The 14207-nt window shown below is 42.5% G+C and overlaps 1 protein-coding gene across 3 annotated transcripts in view; it reads right to left on the reverse strand.

Annotated features, from left to right (window-relative positions):
- Window positions 1–14207, reverse strand: part of LOC306940377 (MAM domain-containing glycosylphosphatidylinositol anchor protein 2) — a 388778-nt gene that overhangs the window by 52358 nt on the left and 322213 nt on the right. For all 3 annotated transcript variants that reach the window (XM_079525427.1, XM_079525425.1, XM_079525426.1), the window contains exon 12: window positions 8899–9082. In XM_079525427.1, coding sequence (XP_079381553.1) covers window positions 8899–9082 — 184 coding nt within the window. The remainder of the gene's footprint in view (window positions 1–8898; window positions 9083–14207) is intronic.

The following is a 14207-nucleotide window of genomic DNA, read 5'->3' on the forward strand; positions in this document are numbered from 1 at the left end:
CTAAGGCCACATTTTCACAAGAACGGTCGGCATTCTCATTTCTTATCGAGCCTTTACACGAAAGCGACCATTTAATGAAAACGCTGCATGCCAAGTCGCTAGGTGGCGGTGACGGACTGCCAGATAGACCAGTCACCCATGTACAAGAAGTGTGACTTCCCATCAAGGCTTTCATGGTTTACATTCACCATCGCTAGTCTACATTTGTATTTGTAGGATGAGCGGGGCGAGGGACCGCTTGCTCATTCTAGGAACTCCAAATATCACTAGGGCTCTACATCAATGTAATAAACATGTGCCTTGTGAACCCACGTGAGCCATGATGTCACAAGTTTTGCGTTTACTGTACATGGAGACAGGTTTCAAAGATTTCCACTCTGGAAGATGTTTTCACCTCCCGAAAACGCTGTTCTTGTCTAAAAGGACCCCAGTAAATGATATACCTTATTGGCCTTAATATAAGACTACGTTTGTTTCCAATGGTTATATCCTAATAACTGAGTCGTATTATAATCGTGGACTAGACTATTTGACATTCAATGTTCTTTTCCCACAAATGACTCAGTCTTGAACAATGGGGGTCGTCTTATAATCAGAGTCGTCTTATATTCGGCACAATAGATTTTTTTACGAACACCGTTCTCGTGAAAAGGGGGCCTAGTTACTTAAGTTACTTTGGAGATTTAGATGATTATCCCAAAACATTCATTAACAACTTCAGACCTTTTATGTACTTTTCAGGATTTAAACTAAAAAAGTAAAAATCTGGAGGTTTCTGCCCAACAGCAACGATAACTACACATTATGTTACTTTTACTTAAATTGAGTACAACTTCAACCCACTGCCGTCGAGAGCCTAACAAAGAAGAAACGCTCGGTCCACTGACTCCCCCCCCTCCTCCGCCACGCCTGTTTGTGGACGCCGAGACAAATTGCCCCCTTGATGAATCACAATTACTGCATGTAACATAATTACGGGTGCGACACAATCATGGCAAATTACTTTGAGATCGTACAAACATTCATTTCCATTTGCTCTCAAGCTGTTCTGTGACATCGTCTCTGTCGGGTGGAAACCTCATATTGTCCACTTACACTTATACTTTCACAGGATTCAAATGTAGCAAAAGTTGCAGATCTACAAGTTGAAAACGCGTTGCTTTGCGCCGCGTTTTGAGCTTGCAGATCTGCTACTTTTGATGCTTTTTGTGTGACGCTGTAGTATCAAGTAGGGCGTTAATTTACGGAAAAAATAATAATAATGATAATAAATAAATAAAATATGGAAATAAGGTTTCTGCCCAACAGCAACGATGTGTAGCTAATAGCCAATCTACTGGCTGGCTGCCTCTAGCCTCAGCAGTATACGATGACTATACTGTATCAGTGACTCCCAACCTGTGGGCCATGGGGATGTCTAACCAATATTTGTCCGTTACATGTCAAGGTAAGGACCCCCTTAAATTCTCTAATCACTGGCATCCTTTAACACAGGCCTGGAAATCCACCTTTCAGCAGGCCAAAGGGAGAGAGAATGATCACTTATTTTCTTTTTTTTATGTTTTTTTGTGGCTTTCGCCTTTATTTTATATATTTTATGGAGGGACAGACAGTAGGCTGACAGGAAATGAGGAGAGAGATGGGGGGAAGACATGCAGTAAAGGCCGTCAGGATAGGGAGTCGAACCCGTGGCACACTGCCAGGTGCCTGGACCACTGAGCCATGGCCCAGGCCAGAATGATCACTTCTACCTTAAAGTCTATTCGTACTCCAGTTTTAGGTGATAAGGTGACCACCAAAAACTACAACATGACGTCACGCAGCGGTGGTAAGCGACTCACCACTCACCCAAACACATATCTATATTTTTACTAACCGTCACCTTATCACCTAAAACTGTATGAATAGGCCTTTAGACAAGTGATCACCCTCTTTACACCCCCTTATTTTTTCTTCCACTCCATATAGTGCTTTATATTTTGTGATGATTTTAATATTTTGTAGTTATTTTTCATGTCACTCGACCTGTACGTGCCTGTCGGCCACCGGCCTACTTGATAACGATGCAACTTTGGAACCTAATAATACCCGTTGTCAACTTGTCATAGCACCCGTTTTAACTGTCTGTCTGCGTCCCACATGGAGATCTCTGTTGTATCTGCCTGTCTGCCTGTGTCTGAAGAGGGCAAACTGACTGACTGTGAAAAGTGGACTGTGTGGATTTAGGTTTAGGCTGATTAGGCCAACTGGCAGAGGGGATTCCCACTGAGGGGATTCCCAGAGCAGCCTCAATAAGCCTATCTCACAGAATTTCCCCGCCCCCTTAATACGCCCCCTTTCGGGGTTAGTGGTGATAGCGTGACGTCACTCCATAGACGCTACATGTTAACAGAGGTAATTTAAGAAGTCTACAACTTTTGTTTTCTCAAGGTAAGGTTTGTTCTATCTGTTCGAGCTGATTTACCATCTTGTTTGCTTCATAATAATATTGGTCTGTCACATTTTTACATTAGAAAATGTACTTAGATTCTCCAGAGAAAAAAACGTGTAAATGCTAATGTTAAATGACACCACTATTTACCGGAAGTGGGCGTGGAAAGCGGGCTGTGAGATAGGCCTATTGGCTGAGGCAGAGGCTGGCAATTGCACAGGTGAGGGGATTCCCACTGAGGAGATTCCCACTGGCAGAGCCTGACCAGAGGCTTTTGTGGTGGTTCTGGAGAACCGTGGGTCCGACCGACTCGATAGCGGGCACTGCACTCCCTGCGGGGGTGTGGACAGCGTGTGTTGAATTTTAACGGTTCTCGAGTTACGTGCATTACAACCGTACACACACACACACACACACAAACACACACACACACACACACACACACACACACACACACACACGCACATGTGTGTGTGCTATCCGTTTAGACTAAGTGTTTGAATGTCAATGAATCAAACAATGAATCAATGAATCTGACATAAATTTCTACGCAAATGTCAAGATTCAATTTATCCCCTGGGCAAGAAGGCGGGCTCTATTTGCTCAGTGTTTAAACATTTCAGCACTTGCACAAGGACACAAGGTTCAAATGCCGGGGTAGAAGATGAAAGTTGTACAGTGCAGCTTTAAGAATCCTGATACGATGTTTTATTTCTTCTAGTGGAAGTTAGGGAGCTACAAACCGTAGACAAGCCACAAGCATCTAGCAAAGTTCAACACTGCTTGAAGCGATATCTTGTCCCATCGACACCCTCTGACCTGCTTCTCACATCTCCCATCCCGCCTGCGGTGAGAGGGAAGAGTCAGAGTGTTAATGGAGATAATACTGGACTCAGTGGACTGTGTTTCTTTCACACATCTAACAGGGAGAGAAGCAGCGTCCTCAGGACGTGCAGGCCTCTGTCAAGTAATGGAAAGTGTTTGTTTTTTTGTTTCCTGATGTGCAGCGCATGTTTCTAATACGTGCGTGCATTAAACTCGGGCGCCTGGAAGCGCATTTAGGCTTTTGAGGTGCTTTTACTTTTTTAGGATATTTTTGGATACATCATAGTACATCTCAGAGGGACATTTGTACTTTTTATTCAACTACAGGCGTTTGCCATTTTTACAGTCTTTTGTATGATTCAGCTGGGGATTGAACCCTTACCTCGCACAATCTCAGGGCGGACACTGTATAAGCACAAAGCTCAAGTAACATTTTTAATGCAAGTCTTTGTGTGTCATTTATTTTGCTATTGTTGAATTTGAGTCCTGACAAGTAACAGTATTTTCCATCCAACAGAGACATTTTACTAAAGTAAAAAATAAAATCAGAGTACTTCTACCAACTATAGTCTGTCAGGCTGACAGTATGCTGGATGAGAGAACAGAGCAAGTAGCCCTGGAGTGGTAATTAGCCCAGTGTGTGGTTGGCTCTCTTCACTTTCCATCTCAACATACATTGTTCCCTTTGCTACAAATCCGCATAGGCTGCCCTGGGCGCAGTCATTGCTGTGGTGTCACATAAGGCGCAGCTTGACACAGCAGCATTGCATACAGCTGGCCTGCAGGGCACCGCTCAATGGATTCGGGTATAGGTAGGTACTGTAGATAGCTAGCTAGGTAGCTAGAAAGTAGGTAAGTATAGGTATAGCATAGAGTTAAAAATAATAGAGAGGGAAAAGGAAATTCCCACCCATCCACTTGTATGGAGTTGCTCACCCAGCACATACTCCCTTTTGGGAGAGTTTGATGAGTGGGGCCTGACCCTGTGTGCAAGCTCGTGAGTCGAGCCCATTGGTCAAAACCGTTTTGGCTCATTCATGTGTCTGGCCTACTCTGGCCCCAGCCCAAAACATCATTTACAATTCTGTGCCGATCGGTACTGTACATACTTTGGACGGCGCAAGCGAACTTTGCAACGTTCGGCACAGCAACTAGCTCGCTTTAGCTCGCTCGGCTAATCAGAGGACTAATCTATCAGAATGAGTGTTCTAGGTACAGTAGGTACTGTACATTTTTTTTAAATCCTTCTAAATCCTCCAGTTTTCTGAAATAAATATTTTCACGATTTTTCAAAAATAGCAGACCTACAAGCTCGTAGCGCGCCACTCGGTGGCCACTCGGTGGCCACTCGGTAGGCCTAGTAGGGTAACACTATTTCAAAACCGGTTAAAAATATAACAAAGTTCAACAAACAATATGAAAGTTGACACCATGGGCTTCTGAGGTTTGCATAATGTGTGTATGCTGTATGAGGCAGAGAAATAGAGGCATATACACTATACAGTATAAATTATGTATGGTATCCGTGTATGGCAATAAGCATCGCCAGGTTCTCCAGCATAGTAGATCAGTGGTTCCCAAACAGACGCATGCACAAAATAAATGAGACGTTTGCCTGGGACCCAAACTATAGTGAAAATAGCAGATTTACGACCTTGGCGAGAAGCGACATGTTGTAGCTTGTGGGTCTGCTATTTTCACTACTTCTCAAAATTATTATTATTTTTCTTTTTATGGAAATGATATGATTCATTTATTTTTTATTCATGAAATACTTTAGAAAAATGTTGGAATTGTTTTTAATGACTTTAAAAAAAAAATCTTTTGAACAAATTGTTTTCTTTTCTTTATGTTGGAAACAAATACAGGGCGTTTTTTACTCGTTGAGATCGACTCATAAAAAAAACTGGTCAGCAACCAAAACACAGGTCCCGACCCACTGTTTGGGAATCAATAGATGGCCGTGAATACTGAAATGACGTGCTCACGATATCTTATCTGCATTTCAATCCAGTTCACTGCAACTCAACAGGCTGTGTGAAGCGCAGCAAATATGACAAAATGTCACAAAAAATAAAAGAAAATAGAACTTGCATCTCTGACTCTCTCTAATCCCAGATGAGCTGCCGAGAAGCTGAATAATTTACAACCACGGCAGAAGCAGCCAGAGCGAGTCAGATAGATGGAAAACACAGTCCCAGTCACGTCAGTTTGTCTCTGCAAACACACAAGTGAGGTAAGTAATTTGTTCACCGCTCTGCTGCTAAGCTTCATGCATGATGGAAGAATTACTCACACGTTTTACTTGAGTAAAAGTAGAAGCCCTGCGTTAAAAAAATATAAACGTATTGGCATCAATACTTTAGTACTTACAGTACCAAAGTAAAAGTACTCAATGTGCAGAATATCCCATTTAACATGTGTAAAATGCATAAATAGTAGGCATAATAGTAGTAGTAGAATTCATACGCATGTTTGCGCCAATTGGGGGAAATTATATCAGTGACAGTGTACTTTGTATCCAAATGACTGACATCTGATTATCACAGAAACTACACGCTAACGTAGTTTAACTGCAGTACAAACAAAAACTACATCACAATTAATGCATAGATGAATTACAGTAAGTAAATACTACTACTGAATCCATTCAACTGACCTGCCAAACACTTTACAGCTCACCATTATGTAATCCAGTCAAGAGAACAACTGCTAGGGAACATTTCTGATCAAACAAAGCCCAAGAAAGATATTTCAGCCTGAACGCAACAGGGAAGACAGCACCCTCTGATTTCAAACTCAAATTATGTTTAATGAATTCACATGAATGCGTCCCTCCTCATGCATACCATGCATGCTATATCTCTATCAGTGCTCTTTGTCATTATATGACTGCTGACATCAGGGGGAAATAATCTTTGATTTGGTCACGGATCAACCGCCAATGACACTTTGCAGCTGCTGTCATCCCTGCATGCCTCTGGTGACTGGGATTGTAGGGCTGGGAAATATATCGATACGGATGTAAGACTAGATATCGCCTATCTCCATCATACTACAGCGTCACACAAAAGCATCAAAAGTAGCAGATCTACAGGCTCAAAACTGCTTTTTAAACCAATGACCCTTATCTGCTGGGCCATTAATTAGCACTGCGTGCTGCAAATTGAATTACTATTTGGCCTCAAATCCCAGGAGAGCTTCCTTTCCCACACAATAGAGGAGAAAGGGTACTAGTAGTGATGTTTTACTTAAGTAAAAGGACAGTGCAATATAGAAATACTCTTTTACAGGTAAAAGTCCAGAATTCAAAATGTACTTAAGTAAAAGTGCAAAAGTATTGGCATCAACATGTACTTAAAGTACCAAAAGTAAAAGTACGTATGCAGAATGTCCCATTTCACAAGTTTTTAAATAAATAAATAAATACATATTTTGAAAATAGCAGATCTACAAGCTTCGTAACGCATTGAGAGCTTGTAGATCGGTAATTTTCAAATGGCCGAAATGTGTAGAGGGCCAAAGTGGTTAATGTGTGTTTTGTAATAACAATAAAAATCTACAAAGTAACTGGTAACTAAAGTTTTCAAATCACTGTAAAGTTCAATATTTGCACCTGAAATGTAGTGGAAGTACAAGTACAGAAGTGAAACTACTGCAGTAAAGTAAAAGTACCTCAACATTGTACTGTTCCACTACTGTGCTTGTGAGGGACAAATACAGCCTTCTTGATTCTGGATTCAAGTGTGTACAAACTGTACATGGCCCCTTCTGGGGTCTCTGTTCAAAGACTAGTGGCTTCAAAGACCATTTGTAATGGTCAGAGTCACAAGAAAAGCGCCCAAACATCACAAATCCCCTGGTTGAGAACAGAAGTGCCACAAAATGTCTCGAATCCCATAATCCCCCATGTATGACTTTTTGACACACGGCGCGTGCACACACCCCTGTGCACACGCACATATACTCGCGGACACAGAAGTTTGCAAAATGCCTAAAAGCAACGTGAACTTTCAAACATTGTGTATTTAACTGCAGGGCTATTACAGTACTGTAACGTCCCTAATTCCCATGAATTGAAATCATTTGAGAAATCAAGGCAAAACACCCACTGCACAGCAGGAGGGTTCACACACAGGACACAAAGCTGTAAGTGAACTAAACGCTATTTAGACCATTTTGGACATCTAATTATAGGTCATATTTAATGATGTATTAGTTACAATGGACAAACGAGAAAAGAAATGACACTATAGTCAGTACAGTGTGTACTTGCACAAGTTGCACGGCACAAATTGTGCTCCAGCGCACGCACGCACGCACGCACGCACGCACGCACGCACGCACGCACGCACGCACGCACGCACGCACGCACGCACGCACGCACGCACGCACGCACGCACGCACGCACGCACGCACGCACGCACGCACGCACGCACGCACGCACGCACGCACGCACGCACGCACGCACGCACGCACGCACGCACGCACGCACGCACGCACGCACGCACGCACGCACACACACACACACACACACACACACACACACACACACACACACACACACACACACACACACACACACACACACACACACACACACACACACACACACACACACACACACACACACACACACACACACACACACACACACACACACACACACACAGAGCGAGAGAGAGAGAGAGAGAGAGAGAGAGAGAGCACGAGAGAGATCAGCACCCCTGCAGTGATCATGTCATACCGGTACCTGCCTCCACTAATGAGCAAAGCCTCTCCTATTAATTAACAGGTAAATTGGCATGGCTGTCTCAGTTCACCAAGTAGCCTAGTACCCACCAAGGGTACTTGATGAGCCGTCGAGTCATCCACAATGTTCATCTTTACCTAATCACTTTAAATTGATAACATGGTCATAGTCCACTCAGTCCGTCCTGTCCCCTTTGTGCTACTCACATAGTTTTTGAATTAGTTTTAATGTGGAGAATGAGCGCTCAAATTTAGAGACGTGTATGTATGAGGATCATCTGAAATCCAGCGCAAACTTAACCAAAGTAAAATACGTGTCTACTTTGGGCAATGCACGTGTCAGTGCCGCAGAAGCTGCATAGTATGCCTAGCATCCCTCCACATTCAAGTCTCTGATTACCCATAATGGCACTGGCAATCCCTATAGTCCTCTAGTCTGAAATACATGGGCATTACCAGTCATTAGCCCTTTGGGGGTTTTGCCCACTCCAAGCTAAAATAGCCCCCCGACCCCCGGCCGGACATTATACCCCCTGCCATTGACCGGCCCCTCCGCCCAGCTGTTCACATTGTGTGTAATGGGGGGTTGGGTGGGTGGCAGCATCCAACACTTCACTGATTATTTCCACACTAACACGTTGAAATAACGACCCGTTTCTGACTTTCTGTTGCACATACGCCTCAGAAAGTGACAGTATGTATGTATGCTGCAGCATAACCCTATAAAAAATGAAAAAAAGCCACATCATTTTTTTTGTATCCCCCAGAATGAAGTTACTAATGTTGCTCTGGAGAGGGAAGTCTGGAGCTCTCTGGTGGAGCTGTTGCCCCCGCGACCCGGCTACGGACAAGCGGTTGAAGATGGATGGATGGATGCCGTATACACTCACCGCTGTACGTGACGATGCGGATGGTGGAGTCTCCCTCTCCGAAGCGCGTGATGGGCGTGAGGCGCACCTCGTAGGACTCGGGTTTGATGAGCTCTGTCAGGTTGTGTGTGATGAGCTCTCCCTTGTCGATGATCTCCAGTACGGGGATCTCCTGCTCCCACCAGCGCCCGTCTGGTGGGCCCGTCTGCGTGGTTGGGGAAAGGAACAGACAAATGTTTAACCCATGTAGGACTCATCTGTGTCACCCGATAGCTTTTAACCACTTTAACCATTATTCTTTTAACTTTAGCTGTTGAGAAATAGCAAATCTACAAGCTCATGTGCCGCAAATCTTTGAATATAATATTCTTTCACAGCGGACGTTTTTAACTCTTGCTTCTTGCTTCTGGGGTGTCCCTGGAACAACATATGTTCTGATCGGGGTCCGTGGCCGAATACATATTTTGACGGGCCTTGACATTCAATAGTTGGAGCACCACTGACATAGAAACATAGGTTTTTCAGAAAACTGTCATGATTTAGAAGACATTTCAGTATAGACATAAGACATAAGTATCAATACTGAAATGTAGAAATGTTTCATCGAGCGACCACAGCAGAAGCAAGCATTGCCTAGTGACGTATAAACTAAGGTACGGTAAATATAAAACAGTCTAATCTGGATTAATAATAACCCCAAAAACACCAAAAGGCAGCGAGCGCAATAGGACGTCAAAGATGTCAAAGGCAATGAGTTAAAGTACCAAAAGTAAAAAAGTACTCATTATGCAGAATGTCCCATTTCAAAATTTCTAATAATAATTAAAATCTACAAAGTAACTAGTAACTAAAGTTCTGTGTGTGATAGCAATTTATTTTCTTACATTAACCACTTGAACCCTAGTATCCCTTTTCTGGGATGAACTTTAGCAAGCTCACAACGTTGTGAGCTTGTAGACTGGCTATATTTTGGTAAAGAGGATTTGTGTAGCAAGAGCAAAAAAAGAGCAGACTAAGTACAGAGTGAAGTTAACTATAAGTATTGAGGGTTAAGTACGGTAATTAAACGTTAAAAATACGCATTTACAACATGAATCCAACATATACACTGATGATACTGTCAAACAAGTTTTAATCTGCAACACTATTTTATACAAGTGGGGGTCCCTGCTTCATCTCTCTCCCAGCTAAGGGGTCCTTACCGTCCTTGGCCTGAAAAACGTTAAAGACCCCTGCAGTAGAGCCACTTCAGACTGTAGTTTTAAAAAACACGTGTCAAAATCTCAAGGCACCCGCATTCATCATAGCGGAAATAGCAGATCTACAAGCGATCTACGTATATGACACATTCTGTAAATCTTTCTCAAAGGAAGCATGCATGAGCTCAGTTCGGGGCCCTTCCCAGGTTGGCAGAGGGAGACTAGCGCCTAGTATTATACAGTTGGGTGCCACCGATATTGTCCCTTCATTTGACCCATTTAGGCCTGACCTCAAAATTTTAAAAAGTCCTTCTAAATCCTCCAGTTTTCTGAAATAAATATTTTCACGATTTTTCAAAAATAGCAGACCTACAAGCTCGTAGCGCGCCACTCGGTGGCGCGCTATGAGCTTGTAGATCTGCTATTTTTCAATAGCTAAATTATAACATAATGTTTAAAACACCAAAAGGGGTTTTGCGCAGATCACGCAAACCTCAGCAAAAAGAAAAGGACAATATCGATGGCCTCCAACTGTAGCTCAGGCAATTGGCACCGGGTGAAAAATGGGTTACAAAATCATGAGATAGAAAAAAAAGAAAATCTCAAGACCTGGACTAAAAAGTAAAAACTAAATGGAATAGTTGTCTTTGCATTCCATTTACTTGACATTTCCCCCCTGTTGTTTATTGACTATGGGTTCATGACACTTTACTCAAAATGTTCTTGATTTGGATAATAGTGTCTGCAATTCAAAAGCTACCATTACAAAAAAACAATGCCTCCACTTCAAATATATAGTAATGACTCCATTCAAAAGGTATTTGGCGGTGAGGTGGCATAATTACAGCAAGTGCTATGATGTCTCAGTATCCTGTAATTAAAAGACTGAACTATCTTGAACTCAGAAGATAATATTATCTTGTCTTGTGTGTGTGTGTGTGTGTATATAGTTTATGAGGAGGAACAAATATGTCTAAGCATAAAACTGCTCTTCAAATTGTCTTGTGATACAAGCAACCTTTTTTTAAACAACTGAATTCCCCAGGGCGCTATTGTACTTGTCCCAAAGAAGGCAAACATTTTTAACTCAACATCTTTGCTTCTGGGCACAAAATATATTTTCAGATGCGGTTTGGCAGCCTAACGCATAATGATTTTGGGGGTCCTTGACACAGAAACAAGTTTGAGAACCACTGAAATAGAGGAAGCAGAGAGAGAGAGAGAGAGAGAGAGAGAGAGAGAGAGAGAGAGAGAGAGAGAGAGAGATACCCTTTTCCACCGCGGTTGAACCTGTTCGGTTCTTTTTTTCCCGTCTAATATTGAACCAGTTCAGAGTGTCTCCACTGAAAATTAATTGGTTCAGAACTCTAAAAGTTGGCTCGGAACTAAAACAAAATAAAATAAAAAGAGAGAGAGACAAAAGGCTGCCGGTTCCGTGGAAGTACCAAGGTTCCACAAATCTATAACGGAACCAGTTCTAGAATTTGTGTAGCAAGAGCAAAAAAAGAGCAGACTAAGTACAGAGTGAAGTTAACTATAAGTATTGAGGGTTAAGTACGGTAATTAAACGTTAAAAATACGCATTTACAACATGAATCCAACATATACACTGATGATACTGTCAAACAAGTTTTAATCTGCAACACTATTTTATACAAGTGGGGGTCCCTGCTTCATCTCTCTCCCAGCTAAGGGGTCCTTACCGTCCTTGGCCTGAAACATGTTAAAGACCCCTGCAGTAGAGCCACTTCAGACTGTAGTTTTAAAAAACACATGTCAAAATCTCAAGGCACCCGCATTCATCATAGCGGAAATAGCAGATCTACAAGCGATCTACGTATGTGACACATTCTGAGCTTGTAGATATTTTGCCCTATTTTTGAAAAATGTGTGTAAATCTTTCTCAAAGGAAGCATGCATGAGCTCAGTTCGGGGCCCTTCCCAGGTTGGCAGAGGGAGACTAGCGCCTAGTATTATACAGTTGGGTGCCACCGATATTGTCCCTTATCATGTGACCCATTTAGGCCTGACCTCAAAATTTAAAAAAATCCTTCTAAATCCTCCAGTTTTCTGAAATAAATATTTTCACGATTTTTCAAAAATAGCAGACCTACAAGCTCGTAGCGCGCCACTCGGTGGCGCGCTATGAGCTTGTAGATCTGCTATTTTTCAATAGCTAAATTATAACAATGTTTAAAACACCAAAAGGGGTTCCCGCCCAAAATGGGTTAACTGTCCTTTTGCGCAGATCACGCAAACCTCAGCAAAAAGAAAAGGACAATATCGATGGCCTCCAACTGTAGCTCAGGCAATTGGCACCGGGTGAAAAATGGGTTACAAAATCATGAGATAGAAAAAAAAGAAGATCTCAAGACCTGGACTAAAAAGTAAAAACTAAATGGAATAGTTGTCTTTGCATTCCATTTACTTGACATTTCCCCCCTGTTGTTTATTGACTATGGGTTCATGCCACTTTACTCAAAATGTTCTTGATTTGGATAATAGTGTCTGCAATTCAAAAGCTACCATTACAAAAAAACAATGTCTCCACTTCAAATATATAGTAATGACTCCATTCAAAAGGTATTTGGCGTGAGGTGGCATAATTACAGTAAGTGCTATGATGTCTCAGTATCCTGTAATTAAAAGACTGAACTATCTTGAACTCAGAACTTCAGAAGATAATATTATCTTGTCTTGTGTGTGTGTGTATATAGTTTATGAGGAGGAACAAATATGTCTAAGCATAAAACTGCTCTTCAAATTGTCTTGTGATACAAGCAACCTTTTTTTAAACAACTGAATTCCCCAGGGCGCTATTGTACTTGTCCCAAAGAAGGCAAACATTTTTAACTCAACATCTTTGCTTCTGGGATGTCCCTGGCACAAAATATATTTTCAGATGCGGTTTGGCAGCCTAAAGCATAATAATGATTTTGGGGGTCCTTGACACAGAAACAAGTTTGAGAACCAATGAAATAGAGGAAGCAGAGAGAGAGAGAGAGAGAGAGAGAGAGAGAGAGAGAGAGAGAGAGAGAGAGAGAGAGAGAGAGAGAGAGAGAGAGATACCCTTTTCCACCGCGGTTGAACCTGTTCGGTTCTTTTTTTCCCGTCTAATATTGAACCAGTTCAGAGTGTCTCCACTGAAAATTAATTGGTTCAGAACTCTAAAAGTTGGCTCGGATCTAAAACAAAATAAAATAAAAAGAGAGAGAGACAAAAGGCTGCCGGTTCCGTGGAAGTACCAAGGTTCCACGAATCTATAACGGAACCAGTTCTAGAACCAAAGATCTTTAAGTGGAAAAGGGGCCTGAGAGAGAGAGAGAGAGAGAGAGAGGGAGAGAGAGAGAGAGAGAGAGGAAGAGAGAGGGAGAGAGAGAGGGAGAGAGAGAGGGAGAGAGAGAGAGAGAGAGGGAGAGAGAGAGGGAGAGAGAGGGAGAGAGAGAGAGGGAGAGAGAGAGAGAGAGAGGGAGGGAGAGAGAGGGAGAGGGAGAGAGAGAGAGGGAGAGAGAGAGAGAGAGGGAGAGAGGGGGATAGAGAGGGAGAGAGAGAGAGAGGGAGAGAGAGAGAGAGAGTGAAAAGGAAAGGCCTTAAAAGTGGTCGGTAGTGTATAGGTGCGAGGACAGTACCAATTAAGTCATTACCTGGAAAATGTGGATGCTCCACAATTAAGGCACAATTGTTGCCATTACAGCTGCAGTAGTTCAGGGATAAACGGAGACGCCTTCCTACACGACACTAGATAATTGCACATGATTTGCTTGTCTCTGCCGATGCTTTTAAAGCCCCCATACTCCTCTCTCTGGACCAACAAAAGGCCTTTCAAGGCAGGTTAATTGGAAAGAATTACATGGTATGGGTTCTGCAAAAGAAAAAAAAATCGTGGCCTATGTGGTGCGAGCGTGCGTGCGTTCTACCGCAAAGGAGAAAGACAGAGATCTCAGATGCCAATCTCATCTCGTTCAAAGCCGATAATTCCACATTTTCTTTCTGTATCGGAAGATATGAGGGTGCAAATGAAATCAAATTGAAATGCATAAACCATTTAGACCACATGCGTTTAGGGATAAGTGGTAACGGTTGGCGCAAGATAGTGCCCAAGACCTTTCTTCCCCGTCAGCAACTCGATCT

This window comes from Electrona antarctica, assembly GCF_951216825.1.
Source record: "Electrona antarctica genome assembly, chromosome: 17".
NCBI lineage: Eukaryota > Metazoa > Chordata > Actinopteri > Myctophiformes > Myctophidae > Electrona > Electrona antarctica.